Source organism: Pinus tabuliformis, chromosome 1_1 (assembly GCF_031772625.1).
Source record: "Pinus tabuliformis cultivar Carrire ecotype Pingquan chromosome 1_1, CPIR1, whole genome shotgun sequence".
In the NCBI taxonomy this organism is placed as follows: Eukaryota; Viridiplantae; Streptophyta; class Pinopsida; order Pinales; family Pinaceae; genus Pinus; species Pinus tabuliformis.
The window spans coordinates 423,628,441-423,644,814 of NC_142297.1; the positions used below are offsets into that span (position 1 = coordinate 423,628,441).

The 16,374-nt window shown below is 39.8% G+C and overlaps 1 protein-coding gene across 1 annotated transcript in view; it reads right to left on the bottom strand.

The window, feature by feature from the left end:
- The window catches only part of LOC149213500 (Regulator of chromosome condensation (RCC1) family protein), a 154,795-nt gene extending 138,666 nt beyond the window's left edge, over positions 1-16,129 (bottom strand). The window contains exon 1 of the mRNA XM_089389052.1: positions 15,613-16,129. Within this exon, the coding sequence (XP_089245178.1) occupies positions 15,613-15,805 (193 nt within the window). The 5' untranslated portion in view covers positions 15,806-16,129. The remainder of the gene's footprint in view (positions 1-15,612) is intronic.
- Positions 16,130-16,374: the final 245 nt, after the last annotated feature.

Sequence of the window (16,374 nt, forward strand, 5' to 3'; positions counted from 1 at the left end):
TTCCAGCATTGAGATTATTGTTTGACACCGGGGTTCTATCAAGCTTGCCCTTGAGGCAACCCCAAGTGCATTTTCCGCACTATTGTACTTGCTCCACACCATTAATAAAATGGCTCAACTGGTTCTCATTTCTGTTGTGCATTGAGCATTTGTTGTTCGTTTAATTTTTCCGTGTATAAATCACATTTGCTTTGCATAGCTCTATTTTCTTTAGTTTGGAACATTACAACGAGGCAATTTGTCTTCTCTAGAACACACATTGGTTCTCCTACTATACTAGCTGGACTCTGCTCTACAATCCTTTAACCCTGCTCCTCCTTCCTTGTCCTCTACCTTGCCCTATTTTTCCTTGTGCACCAACCTCCTATCCTCTAGCGCACAAGGCCTTCTATTCTTTAGGACTCTGCTCCTAAATCCTAGTGCAGAACTGCCTCCTATTTTCTTACGCAATTATTCCCTATTATTTATCACAAGGAAACTCCCAAAAATGTGTGCACTTGCTCCTCAAAGATGAGCACACCACAAGCAAAGAGATCTCACACAAACTCTTGCACACAACAATAATAATGTGTGTTTGTCATTGTTTTATATATTTGATCCATGCTAAAATAGAAATAGGCAAGTACAAATTTAGAAATTGAGTGGTTACCAAGTTAACCAAGTCAAATTGGTTCTCTCTCCAATCATAACTCAAGTCACAACTTGTCCTTCCTTCAATCAAACACTGAAGCTCTAACTTGTCTTGTCTTAACTCAAATTGTCATATAATCCTATAGTTAACTGAATAAGGCTCCACGTGGTCGATCCTCCAACACTACGCATGAACCCATGAAGTTATTCTCGCATTGGAAATAAGCTCACCATCAACATGAACTCACACCATGGTCAAACAAGGATAACTTGTGGTCTTTCTCGCTACTATTTTCAACAAACAATATTGTGCCCTAGAAACCCTAAACCCTAGCCAAGCTTCAACTTGAAGCCTTTTTTAGGGTTGATCTAATGATTAAGTAAGCCCTTTCTTTAACTTCTACATGTTTAGGCACTCCTTTATCATTGCATCTCAATAAGCCCTAAATTGTAGTGGTCCATGTCTAGTCTAGGGTTAGTATAGTTGCTCCTTTATAGAGAAGAATTGAACCTATTCCATCATTAAGGTATCTTTCCCTAACTTATTTATATCGAATGGAACCCTCTAATTAGAATATCCTTATATGTGGATACAGGGAAGCCTCTCTTGTGGTGAAATTCCAATAAATAGGAGGATGATTGTTGAGGTGACAATGGCAATCCTTCCTCATTGTTGCCATAGGATCTAAGTCCCCTCACAAGACCTGCAAGATTTTGCAGCAACAAGGACTAATAATTGGGAAAAGCCAAATGAACAAAGGAGAGAAAATACTTTATATGTAGATATGATAAGATGATTTTATCAATCCAACAAATGACCACAAAAGTGGGACAATGGAACTAAAAGGTACATCCCATGTGGGTAAAATGTAGGAATGTGAAAACTCCTTAGATAAACACTAAAAGTATACAAATAATGAACTAAGTGTCGACTTAAGAGTTAAATATCTAGTCACAAAAGATATAAAAAAGTTGCAAGTATAATGATCATGCTAAACACTAAAAATCTCAATGTTGAACAAAGCTAGCAAAGCATGTCAAGCCCTACTAGATTTGGTCAAAATAGTTGATCAATGTGCAAATGTCAATGCACCCACAAATGAAACACTCCAGGAGTGAGTGGGATTTGAGTAGGCCCAATTTTATGATCCTAAGGGAGTGCACAAGTATGAGAGAATCCAACCCCACTACCTTCCAAGGCCATGATGAAAAATCTCATGAAGAAACCTAGCTACTTGACTAAACCTAGGGAGTAGTACCTTTAGCAAGGGGAGTTTGACTCTAGAACCACATAGGGTATAGAACAACAGCTTTCGACAGTGCAAGATTGATTCTATGAAATAGTTACAAGGCAATCCTCGAATTTGTTTCTAATCGCATATGCTTTAATTTTCCTTTAAAATGGAATTTGACAACACCCATAACATTGGTGAATATGAGGAACTAATCCTTGAATTACAAGAAGCTACTAAATTAACAAATATAATATTGGAAGTGATTACGCACAATTAGCTAGCAATGAGTCTGGTACAATATCATTCCTTGACAAAGCATCAACAATGGGGTCTCGTCGAATGCTTCAATGATTTCTCCATTCGAGCAATCATCAAAGAAGAAAATCAATTTTCCAAGTCTCTAACAAGCTAGCATTTATGTTCACTTGTCCTCAGTTCAACTACTCCTCAACCCACTTGTGCCTAAAAATATCAATCAAATAGCAAGATTCTTTACACTAATAAACATGTCTTATAGAAGCTCTTTTGGGTTGAATTATTCAAGGAAACATACACAAAGGACATCAAGGCCATTAACAAGAGTGTAGGAGAATGGAAAGATTATAGAAATGCACTATATAGCTCAAATCCAAGAAGATTTTCTTAGAAGCCTTGTTCAACCATGATCACCTTCTCCATTTTAAATTTGTAGGAGGAACAATCCACAATGAATCATTCAAAGACCATTCAAGTAAACAATGTCATCAAGAGCAATCCAAATCTTTGAACCTAGGATAATGAGAGACACATTATCCTTAAGCTTTTGAAAGAGTATTAATTGTTGAATTTCCACGATCTAGGGTCTAGGTTAGAATATTAAGATCTTTGATGCTACCAAACCAAGAATCTCAACAAGAACTACTTTGCACAGGGGAAAATATAGAGCAATAAATCACATGTACACAAGAATATACATTTTTTAACAAAGTTCCCAATCTTCATTATATTAAATCGATTTTGTATAATACAATAGTCTATGGTATACAAGATACAATGACAAATTTCATTGCAGCTTTTATGTCGTATCTTGTCTTGTTGGTCCTTCGCTCCTATACTGCTCACTAGCTGCTCCTTAGTCCTTCAAAGTACAACACATCAAAACTCCAGGAGGGTGACCACCTAACATTGTTGCAAGTCAATTTTGCTACATGTACACGGGCTCATTAATCTACTCTCTACGTTGGCCAATTCTCGAGCTCCAATCTGCCAAGCTAGCAGTCACCTTTCTCCATCAAAGTGATGCACTTTCGGCCCCAATCTTCACCCAACCTTCAGCTCTTCTTCGTCACTTCAAGATAGGTTGTCTAGGGCTACTTTGGACATCCACACGCTGCCCTCCACCAAACCAAAGACTCCTAATCCTTCACTGCAAGATCTCCTCCAATGAAGGCTCTTGATCACCGAATCAAGCCTCCAAATTGGCTCCCACAGGATGCTACAATAATTGATCCAAAACTAGTCAAAACAATGACCCAACACACAACATATAGTTGTTGCAATATTGTTGTTCTATTGTCCCTGGTTAGGGCTTGTGCATGCTGCAACAACCCTTAAGAAACCAATCTAACAACCTCCTCTTTGTTGCGGCCTAGGCAAGGTGAGGTGACCTCCTCGTGGGTTGTTGTTCTGGCATTTGGCAACCCTTAACACCACCACGCTAGCCTGTTTTGGAGAGGCTAGGCCTGCAGCCTACCACAGTCTGTTGCGGCACCCTAACAACCCTCCAAAACAGCATTCCCTCACCACCATTCAATCCGCAAACAATCCCTTGAAGCTTCGGCCCTTCGACAAGCGTACTTGACCCTCCTCCTAGCTCTCGAATCCCTGAACTAGGCCTAAACCGGTCCTCTGCTCCTTCGTTGTCCTATCTCTCCCTTGTTGCGGCTAAATCAAAGATCTATCTCTCCTCCAACAAGCATGTCTCCAAGCCATGTGTTGCAAATGCATGAGGAAATGACTCCTCCATCACCTTCTATTTATACACCAATAGAAGGGCTCCACGAATTGATGAAGAGACATGTCTATTGAATGAATTCCTCAAGCCTACATGACTTTGATTGTCCAATGATTAATTGTCAACTTCAAAAATTCATAACTTCATTTCTAGAGCTCTGATTTGAGTGATCTTTGGAGCATTGGAATCGACAAGCCAAGATCTATCACCTCAAATTTTCTCATGCTCAAATTCTTCATGGTTTTGGCCTAAATTCGGATGGGTGCAAAACCCCAACCTTGGGTTCCAAGCCCACAAGTGACCCTTGTGGTGCTTTGTCCTCCAAACCCTGAACCCTAAGGCTTGGAGTACCTCCCAAGCTACTCAAAAATCAACATTAATAAATCTTCATATGGACATATAATCACCTCAATATCTACCAAACAAATAAAAATCAATACACTATTTTCCCAAGGGAGAATAAGGGTTCTCTTCTTTGATCATATTCTCCATTTGTGATCCTTATCGAGTGGCTAACATAGCTATATTGCACAACAAGGGTGGAGAAGTACATCTCTTTGTGGATTTCCCAAACCTAGGTAAAGCCTCATTGAAAGATACTTGCCATCTTCCCCAAATGGACAAGCTCTTGCATGATGTTTGCACTAGATGTCTTAGTAAACAACAACCAAATTCTCGTCATTCAAAAACATAAATACAAGCCAACTTTCACCATACCATGGCAAACATATACTTGCACAAGGATGTCCTTCAACCAAATAAACATGGGTTCCACCTAGCAAAGAATTATACAATATCCAATCAAAGGTTTAATAAGTAAAATTCGTGTGATATGTTTAGATAATCTCACAATTTATATGGAAAATCTTAGGCAAACACTTCAAAAGTGTAAAATTTGGACATCATGTTGAACCTCACAAACAATCATTCTAATCACAAAAGCCAAGTTGCATGCCATTGTTTGTATAAGCAAAGAACACAAATTGATCCAAGAGAAGATGAGTTATTTAGTTGTCCTATGCCCACCATCATCACTCATCAAAGTTAAAAAAGCTTTGCACTTGCCTACAAATAAAATTGGCCTATAAATTTTCTTTGAAAAGATCAAATTCATTCCTTATTTTAGAAAATTAGTTATGCCAATTAAAGTTCTCTTGCAAAGGACAATTGTGTTTTCCTAGAGTAATGGTGCCAAACAAGCTTTGAAAAATATTACTGAGGTATTAGTATCGCCACTATTCTCACCAAAACTCCAACTACAATAAATATTTTATGATAGATCTCTTTGCCTCTAAGAAGAACAATGTCACTTTCCTCTTTCAAAAGAAGGCCAAAAGAGTTTGTTATGAAGATAATATATAATAAATAAATAATTAGCACATATAATAGACATCCTAAACGACATGACTATTTCTGAAGGAGCACCTTGCCTAAAATATAAGTAGATCCCTCATTTGTAACATATCATATATCATATCCCCGGATGCGGGTGGCGGACTGGGAAGGACGGGCGAGCCACATGCCACGCATGGGTTGCCCCGTGTTAACACCACGGCCACCAGGAGAAGGTCGTCAGCTGATAAATGAAGCCCCTGCTGCGTTAATGCTTTTAATGGCGAGGGAGCATGGTAGATGGAAATGCAGAAGGAAGTTAATGTGCGCCTGTATCGAGGGAATGAGGCAGCGTTTTACAGGCACGATGGATCGGGCAAAGAATTATTGTCTGAGAAGAGCTGGAAGAGGCGGAAACACAGAGGGCCTTGGCGGTGGCAGTTTCTATCACCCAGAGGCTTGGATACCCGTGGCCATTGCCACTCTGGTTGCTGGTCGAGCAGAAGTAGGCAATTGGCACAATTGCAACGACAGTTATGGAAATGGTTTAATCTGCTACCAAGGGGAGGACTTCAGAGTGAAGATTGGGTACCAGAGAGAGATTTGGAAAGCAATTGGTTCTGCCATCGATTCCAAACTCACCCGCAAGCATACAGAAGAAGAATCGGACTCACCATGGTCAAAATTCGAGAACGACAGCCATGCAGGAGAGGTCCAGCGAGAGGTTCCTCCTCAAGAACCCCTGCAGCAGATGAGCATCACCACTGCTGCTGCTGTTATTGTCATAGGAGAGCCAGGGCTACCCCGCTCCCCATTAGACACTTCTTGGAGGTTGGGAGTTCTAATGAAGGAAAACCGGAGCTTCCCTCCTTCGGCTCTGTGGTATTCACGCTGCAAAGCTCTGAGGACAACCCAGGGCTTAGTGCCCACATATCAGTCATGTTTACAAAAATTCTGGAAGGCAAGGGGGAGGACTCCCCTCAGAGCTTGCCGGAGAAGCAACTGGAAGGCAAGGGCAAGGAAATTGACAGAGGAGAACAAGAGGCGGCGGAACAGGGCTCAGCTTTGGTGCCTCCAGCGTCTGAAGCTGGAAGCATGGAAGATAAAGGCTTGCAAGACACCTTTCCTCCAGTGGGGCCACCCCCTCCAGGCGTCGACGAAGAGATATGGAGGAAGATGTGGGAGGGAAGAGCAGAGGGTGATGGCTGGGCGTACGTGGTTGAAGACAAAAGCCTTGCTGAAGAGGCAGATGCCCAGCTCGCGGCCCTCCTTCCACCTTCAGCTCGTCCCCAGGATTAGCGCAGCCGTGGGTATTTTTCTCTTGTTATTTCGTATTGCTTGCTGGCAGATGATGCTTACATCTTCGCCGTGTGTAATTTTGTCTAATCTCTGGTCTAGTCTTAATTTTAAATGGTCTAAGTTGATAGCTGATATGAGCGCCTCTGCCATGCTCACTTCTGTCTGGTCTTTGAGTCAGTCTATTTTGGTAGTAAGCCCCTGCGTGGGCAAGAATGTGTTGGGTCTACACTTGCTGCTCCTCAGGGAGTCTGAACTTGTCTGGAACTGTTTTGAAAAGTCGATCCGGTGCTGCCCCTGCGTGGGAGCTTTTGATGTCATGGCAATGTCTGAATGGTTTTGGCGATGCTACCCCAGCAAGGGAGCTTTTAGAACTATGGTCCAGGTTCCCAGGGTGCTACTACAGGCCCTGGAAGACATGTCTTACTGTCTGTAATTTTCACTTGTATATATAATACATGACTTAGCTAGTTTTTACGGAGAAAAAAAAAAACATATCATATATCATATCACTTGTACCTTCAAACATTCTTATATAAATATACTATTTGTCCTATAATGGATATTTACATATTCTAGATATTTTGAATATTAGTGAGCATACGAGCTTTGTTGGTTACATTGGTATCAGAGCCTTGTTCTGTGATTCCAGCCCTCGACAATCAACCCTTTGCCAACTTCATGCCATTGCAATTGAGAATCTGTTAGCCACACAAAGTTTCTTTTGGAGGTTGCCCACTTTGTCGTGAGGCCTTCAGCCACTAAAAGAAAATACATACATGTATATAAAAGATCAAATATCAAAAAAAAAAAATAAGTCTGAAAAGCAATTGCACACTCAATGAAAAAGCCACAGCCATATGTCCTTGTATTGTAGTTCATGTAGTTGCTGTATACCGCCGTCGTAGCTGCTGCGAATTCAAATCTAGCCGCAATTTGTCCGCCCACTGACCCTATCGCCACTGTAAATCCCTTTGCATGCCATATGTTATGATTCTACTGCCTACAGCCACTATACAGAGATAGTCGTCATCGAGCAACTCCACGGCCTCTGATGCATTCACAACCCCACCACTAGATAAACGCCATTGCCTACAACCGCCACCCAAATCGCCAACGTATTTTCCATAGCCATATACTTGTCCATACCTATTGTCGGTCAATCAAATCACGCATGTCCATACCTATTGTCGGTCAATCAAATCACGCATGTCCATACCTATTGTCAGTCAATCAAATCACGCATGTCCATACCTACCATCAGTCAATTGAATCATGTGAACCATACAGTCACCATTATTTTACCACACAACAAATCTGCCATTGTCATCACCACAAATATGTCATCATCGTAGAAATCATTATCACAATAAAATCATGGCACATAAAACACCAATCGAGGAATACCCTTACACAAAAATTATGAAGAGGCATCAGGCTCTAGCTTAAAGAACATGACGTTTTAAATCTTACTTGTCCAACCATTGAAAGGTTGGGAAGACAAATTTTTTGCCTTATTTTAAATTTATACCAAGGAATTAAAAGTTAACAAGTAAATAAATAAAAATAAAAATCCAAGACAGGTTAAAAGGGTAAGTGCCCAAGTTATGCCTAAAAGTTATATAAGTGGAAAAAGTATTATAAACTATGGAGAATTGATTTTTGTCAAGGTTTTTGGCTATGCGAGCAGGATCTACAAGGCACCGCTGCTAAGGGCGGATCTAGTCCTGGAATTCACAGCGGTAGATTTCTTTGCCCAAAACTATGCAAATGGCAAGCAAATGAATGGTATCGTGCAGATCTAATTGCCCTTGGTAGTCAAATGATTTACTGGGATAAGCTGACGTACGTTGTTGATTTTGTTATTATCGTGCCATATCATGCCTCTGTGAGCATGGATCTATGGCTAATAGCATATTTCTTTGTTTGATTTGGAATTTTTATGAGGACTGCAAGATCGAAGGTTTCGCGCTAGATAAATCCCCAACTATATTACGTGGATCTAGGACAAGGGCCGCAATTTGGCGCTCTTGTATGTGAAGCATCTACTAGATTGTCGATATCATGGGTGTGATTGTTTCGAGAGGTCGTGATAAGTGCTTACTTTGACACAATCCCTTGTTAGAGAAATATGTTTGGTGGGTTTTGCAGCTTGAGAGAGTGCGCAATTCTTTGTCATTGCCTTGGTCTCACCTAGGCCCAGATTGGAGGCGAGGGAGTGTGTTTTACGAGAAACTATGAACGCAATGTTTGGATCATCCTCCCATTGAAGATCTAGTGGTTCACCTCCAAACAAATGCAAATGGGCATTTTTCAGATCCGGTGGTGAATGGACATCAAACGATCATGTGGTTGATCAAAGGTGCCATTGGTGGTGTGGAGGAGCTGAGATCAGTTCTTACCCAAAGACAAATCTATTTGGAAGATCACATGTTTGATCTATTTGGAATTTTTTCATTGGATCTCAATGGACAAAAGGTTAATTCAACAAATCCAAGAAAGTTTTTTCGAATCCCCTCCCCACTTTTGAGACTACAGATTACATCTAAAGAGAGGATGGATCTCAATTGCTCATTCCCAGATCTAGTGGTAGGAGCATGTTACCAGATTTTTATAAAATCTCTGGATCGGAAATCAGTAGCCATGAGGGTTTGGAACAGGGATCGGGTTCAAATTCTTAAGTAGAAGATTCAAGAACAACTGGGTATTCTAGCAAATTTCAAAAATTTAATTTATGCAGGGAAATCAATGCAATAGGAAAGCAAGTTGCAAGACTATGGCATTGATCGTGATTCAAATATTATCCTTAATACGAGATTACTTGGAGGATGTCTTGGTTCTAGCTCAAAAGGTTTGGTTTCTTTCAAGAATGCAGTGGAAGGAAGGGTTGATCCGCACAAAAATCCAAATCACATCCCCAATATACCTAGTCCCTATATTGTGGAACAAATGCACTAGGTGTCGACTTTATCAGTCAACTTGCCAAAGGTCAATGAGCTCTACTCTAATTTCCATTCAAGAGCAATCATGTGCAGATTTAATGGTTTCTGGCCTAAGTCGAAGGATTTGCATCAATGGATATTCTTCGCTTCGATGAAACACTGTGATATTCACCTATTTTCTAGGGGATTTTTGTTGCGAAATTTGACACAGCAAAAGATATGGAATATGTATTAGAAGAGGGACCATTATTTTGGGGCAGTTCAAGTCTATTCATGATCCCATGGTTTCGAAGCTTTGATGCAAATACTCTGGTGGTCTCCAAAATGTCGGTATGGGTCGGGTTACATAATCTACTTTTGCATTTTTGGCATCACAAAGTGCTAATAGGAATAGGTAATTCTTTGGGGAAGTTCCTAAAGGTGGAAAAGGAATTTTCACCTTTGTTAGGATCTATGTAGAAGTAGACCTTAGTAAGGGTTTACCTAATCGCATTATTCTAATTCATAACGCCCTAAATTTGTCCCAATCTCTAGACTTTGAAAATATGGCTTGTAGATGTCGTATATGTCTTCAAACCATACATCTTCAAAACTCATGTCCTCAAGCAAAGAAAGACCCTAAAGAAAAAAGAGACAAGCCCAAAAGCCAAAGGGATGGCAGTTCTCAAATTCACAGGAATCGAAGTAGAGGAAAAGAAATCTCATAAAACACTACAAACATAGTTGAATAGAATTCTAGGAAATCATAAAGAAGAATGGGGTAGAGCAAGCTACCTTGTTAGTTCCAACTTTGTCCAAAGTAACAACACCTACAGCTCAGCAACAGCAAATTGTGAAGACTTCCTCTGAAAATGAAGCAAGCGGCACCAAAAGAATCCATGCATCAAAGAGTTCGGATTCTGACTAAAAAAATAGTAAATGTAGAAAAAAATCAAATGGCTATTGTTTCTTCCACTCCCAACTCTGGTGGTTGGTTGAAAGTGGAGAAAAAGAAGGGGAGAAATAAGTAGTTTTGTGTTTTGTGTTTTTTCTCTTGTGAGTTTTTCTTTTTCCTGGGTACCAAGTAGTGCTGGTTGGCTCATATGCTTCTTAGCATCTGCAATACGTAATTTTGTTCTTTTGAATAGAGTTGTGATTTTTCCTTGGGGCAAATATATATATATATATATATTTGAGTCTAATTAAGCAAAAAGAGGAAGTATCTTAATTAAAAGGTATTTTGCAAGCAACATCACATGGTTCAGGTTTGAGTTTAGGTTTGGCAATGATTAGGTTCGGTTTGAGTTCAAATTTTTTTATGATGTTCACCATTATAAGATAAAATAGTAATAAATCAACATCAATAAACATCAAAAATGTTATCACAAGCATGGAAACTGGAAAGATAAATTACAAGCTTGAGTTGTGACATGAAGCTATGAGTTTTGATCTATCAACTTGGTCAATGGCTATGAGTTTCTATGAGGTTAGTCGAACCTCAAAAAAAAAAAAATGAAGGTTCACTAAAATTCGAGCCTAAGGGTTAAAGTTCAACGAACCATGTGACATAGATTGCAAGGTATTCAAGAGATAAGAGTTTTGAAGTATAAATTTATATATTGAATTAAATTTAAAAAAAAAAATAGAAAGTCACTTATCATTAACATCAGAGTATTGTTTGACATAAAATTATCAACGAGCAAAATTGAGTCAATACCTTACTAGAAGGTAATGGAGTCTATAATGGAAGTGAAAGGAAAATTTTCAAAAACATCACCTAGCTATGTCTCAGTGTTATTTAGAATTTAGGGGTCTCCTGCAGAAAAAGATGTTATTATTTCTATCTCTCCCATCGAAAATAATAAAATATAAATTATATAAAACCTAAACTCGAAAACTAGTTAGTGATTCCAAAATCAAATATAATTGAAAAATTAGACCACTAGAACACAAAACAATGTGACATAACCGATTTGCAACTAAACATTGGGGATTATATATTTATATCGCAATTCTTTGTTCTCAGTTGCTCTTGCCACCCCTTTGCAGCAGAGCCGAGCCTTCACACCGCTACGGGAAGACGTTGCAGACTCCTTTGCTGCATCAACCTGGGCAATGGTCATCATTTTGCTCAGTCCTTTCTCTGCAACCTGCATTTTTAGGTCTCGGCCCCTCTCTCCGGCCTGGATTTGAATTCCCCTGTTCCTCTCAACATCCCCTCTGTCGTTCTTGCCCCGCCCCCTGACCCTGAAACTCAACGCTCGCTACAGCTTTCTAGTCGGAGAATCATGCGCCAACGCCATAGAATGAGGTGCAGGTGAGGTGGTAGTCAGGGTGGCACCACTCACCCTTCGTCTCTACCCCCTTTTGTCTCCACCTCCCCACCCGCAAGCCCTTCCACTTCCCGCTTCCTTGGCAGATACCCGGACACCCGCAGCGGCCGAGGTAGATTGGGCACCCGCGAGATTCGGCGTTCAGGTGGAATTGCCCAGCACACCACTTCCACTGCTTCTTCCCAACAAGCACAATTCCAGTTTCGCTACTCCATGGATAGGTCAATCATCATTGCCACCGTCACGGTGGACTTCAGAGAGGTAACTAACTCATGCCCCGAACTAGAGCTCAACCCGGAAATGAACCAAGCTCCTCCATCGCTCGTCAACTGTCAGGGGGAGCCGAGCTCCAGCCACCCGTCGAGAGACATGGACCATCCGTCCAACAGCCGATAGCAGACTCTAAGAGGCGACACCACCTGTAAAGACAAAGGAATTCAAGTGGAGGACAGTGCAGGTGGCGGGCAATTAGCGAAAACTGGTTCAAAAGAATATGGCTGGTGTCCGATCGTGGAAGAGAAGCCACCAACCTAAGCCACCTAGCCGCTGCATGCCAGGTCACGTGTCGGGTTCTGAGTTCGGTTTTGTTTATTTTCGTTTTAGTATAGTCAATTTTGAGTCTCGCATCCAGCTCGAGTTCCAAGTTTTGGTTCTCTTGGGTTGTTTTATTGTGGTTAATTTTGAACTATATTGTGGGTTTCACTGTGGCTGCCTTTCTGAATTTTACAGTGTTAATTTTGGTTAAAAATTTTGAATTCTGGAACTGTAGCCCTTGCGTGGGTAAAATGAACTTTTCTTATCTCGTTCTCAGACTGGTTTCCCCAACTGGGGCAGTCGCGATATCAGGACTTGTTGTTTAAAATGGTCATATAGCTAACCTAGTACCGCAGAGGCCAGTGCCTCTTTGTACATTATGTTTTTATTAATAGATCAATTTTACTTAGAAAAAAAAATTCACTGGAAACCAAAGTACAACAACATATCAAAAGGGCAATATCAAAATCTTTAAATGTAAAAATGCAAGTTGAGGAAAAGGTTCCAGTAAATACCACAACTCAAGAAGATGTCAAACCAATTGAAGTAAAAAACATATTCAAATGTTGGAGTACAAACAAAAAAAAATTCAAGTGTACTTATTAACAAAAGTTCAACAATTAATAATGCAACATCAATGCATGAAGAAAATAAAACTTTGAAAGCAAATAAACGAAATAATACGAATACACCTTATCAACATCCTAATCACAAGAGCATATACATTAACCAATTAGTGTACCCATGTCACTCTAAGGCAAAAACAACCGACTTATGCTTCAAAGAATGTCGATGTCAGCACAATTCAATCTTATGATAATTATTCATGCCAACTTTCCAATAATTGCAAGATTCCAAAAAAGATTAATTTAGGATAGTTAGATCATTTCACAATACAACAATATTGTACCACACTCAGAAGTTCATATCATCTTGTATCGTTGAAGATGTCAATTCCAAAAATTGAAAAAGATGAAAAGACATTACGAAACAAAAAAGGTATCAAGCATTGTTGTCAATAAGTTTTGAGGACAAAGCTTTTCTAAAGGGGAAGGCAATGTTATGAAAATAATATATAGCTAATAATTAATAAATAATTAACATATTGAAGAGACATGTCCTAAAAAACATGACTATTCATGAAGAGGAACCTTGTATGGTGTATAAGCAAGGCCCTCATTTGCAACATATCATATATCATTATCATATCACTTGGACTCTCAAATATTTTTCTCTGAATATACGAGTCCTATAATGGTTATTTACATATTCCATATATTCTTAATTTTCAAGAGTATACAAACCTTGTTGGTTACAGAGTTTGAACTTTACCAAGACATAAAAGGATTATGAACTTTGATACTCTACTATAGAGAAAAAGGTGTATGCCCTTGTTACCCTATATTATAGCATATGCACCTTACTACCAAGCAATAAGGGTGTCGAGGCAATCAGAGCTTACTTATAGATGGGAAAATTACCTCACTAAGCACATAAATGTTATTTAGACATGAAACCTCGCAAGTGAACACAAACAGCTTTATCTAACTTGTGTGGGACATCAACAACAATTAAGCATTAAATATTTCAAAGTTCCCTTTTTATTTGCAAAAGATATTTCTTATTATTAAATATAAATTATATGTACTTATAAGAAGTTTTTACACAACAAAGGTTGGCACACTACTACAAGTGGTAACTTAAGGAAAATCCCTAACAAAATTGTTGTAGATCAAGTTCACAAACCAAAACACCGCTTTGCTCACAAAAAAAGTACAAGTTCAACATTTAAAGGCCATAAAGGTGTGAATAACAAAGCAAGTAGATAACAAAATCGAATGATTATGTTGCAACTAGCATCAAACCCAAGGCAAACAGATCATTATTATGACTATTAAGTGGCCTATTCCACCACTCATTTTGCAAGTCAAGCTCAAATTGTTCTTTGATTAAGGTGTTCATAGATCAGCTTGGCTCTTCAACATTGGCATGCAACATTACAAAGACAAGGCACAAAGCTTACAAAATAGCGACCACTAGTAAAACCTCACAACGTCCAATTGTGCTACAATTAGACATGGATGCCAAAGGCATGGACAAGCATAGACAAATAGGTGTAGTTGACCCTCTATAAACAAAGAGAGTCATAATAAAATAAATCATTCACTACTTTTATCATGCATATTATCTTCCAGCTCAGCCAATATAACCAGCACAAATTTCAAGTTTGAACCTATGTTCAAAAAACCTAAACATGAGTTCCATTTCTTGGCATGCCCATGATTTCATTTTGTTTTCATTTTCATCTTGACACTGCATTAGTACAATACTCGTCAATTTACATTAACAAAATTACCCGAGAAGTGGGGATGGGTTCTCGTTTTTTAATCCGCTGAAACCATCTGGGCCCTTGCCCTGTTTTCTTGCTCCATTCTCGTTTCCAATTTCTTGTGGCATAGGATCAAAAAATTCACATACAACATTCAGTGGGTCACAGTTCAACAAATCTCTTGACACTGACCCTGAGAAACCCGAAAAAGAAAATTGCTTGAACCAAGTCCTAAGTGCTCTGGACAGCTCGGAAAAATAAGGTTGGCACAATTGAGACCACCAAGTCACGAGTTAAGCCACAGCTGGGGAAACAAGGTAAGCTTACTCCTCTGGAAACCTGAGATAACCAAGGTTACCATCTCTGACAGCATAACATTCGCTATCTAGACCCGAATCTACAAGTCAACATTTTTGACCGAACAAACACGTTTAAAAAACCTCAAACGAAATTCAAAATTTTAAGCTGTTTCCCGCCAAAATTACTCGAACAATCCCCTGGGCATTCAGGACATCATAATCCATAAGAAATATTGGCATCCTTACAAATCGAGCCCCTTCTGGAGAGCTCGTGTAACCTAGTTTGCCTCATTTACCAGACCAACATTAACTATCTACACGCCAGTCTGCAAGCCACTATTTTCCGCTAAACCCGGTTTAAGCATCTCAAACAAATTTTAAATTTGAAAACTGCTTCCCGCCAAGGATACTCGAAACCGCCGGCATCCAAATCTATTACAAGCCCTGAAACTACTTTAGCATTCTAACAGTAACGTGGACCTACGCAGCTGGTTAACATAAATCGCATTCCCTTAAAACGGTTAAAATCATAAACACTTACTGAGCTTTGCAGTAACATCCTTTGTACAGAAACATTCCGACGAAGACAAATGTTAATGACATGAAAATACTACAAACAGAGAGGCCCTGAGTTCGAATCCCCCGCATTGCAACACAAAGAGCCGGAGGCAAAAGGTCATGATAAATGTTAGATAAAGAATTGAAAATACCAGTGCCGGCAGCTACGAAAGATATGTTGATCCCCGTTAGAGCCCGCAGACGTGTAGGAGATACGAGATTTCTATCGCTTTTTATGTCCCCGGTCCTCCGGCCCACCAAATCCCACTGCGTTGCACCACAAAACAACAACTCGCCGCCTTTGGGAGCATTTTCTTCCTGGTTAGAAGCCCCTTCCGTCGCCATCGCGTGGATTCGAAAGCTGTACAACTCAGTCAAGTTCAATGTCGGGTTTTCGAAACCCTCGGGACCGTATTCAGTAGGGACCCGGAGACGAAGGCAGGAAAACCGAAGCGCGGTGATTCGAACCCGTGACGTCGACGGGGAGGCGTTGGAGCCTCGAGATTAGTTACTGCGTTTGCCGTTTCTCGGGCTCTCTTTCCTCCTGCTTCTGTGCTTTTGGTTTTTGCAGGTTGTTTTCCTGCGAATTATAACTCCTTTTTGTTTCTGAAACCTAAAACCGGATGCAAATTTAAAAGCTGTTTTGACAAAAACCACTCACGGAAAAGGTGGGTTTAAATTCAATACAATCCCGTAAATATTGATCGCTTTATTACTATAACGCGTCCATCACTACTAGTTATTATTATAAAAGAATGTCACGTCAAGGGTCTTTGCAATAAGGCCTCGTCAACTCATCCCTTGTTAGATGATTATCATGGCAAAATTGAAGTTTAGTTTGATTATCATGGCAAATTTGAAGTTAGTTTGTCCTTTGATTGTCTAAAAAACCACCGGTGAATATTGAACGTTGA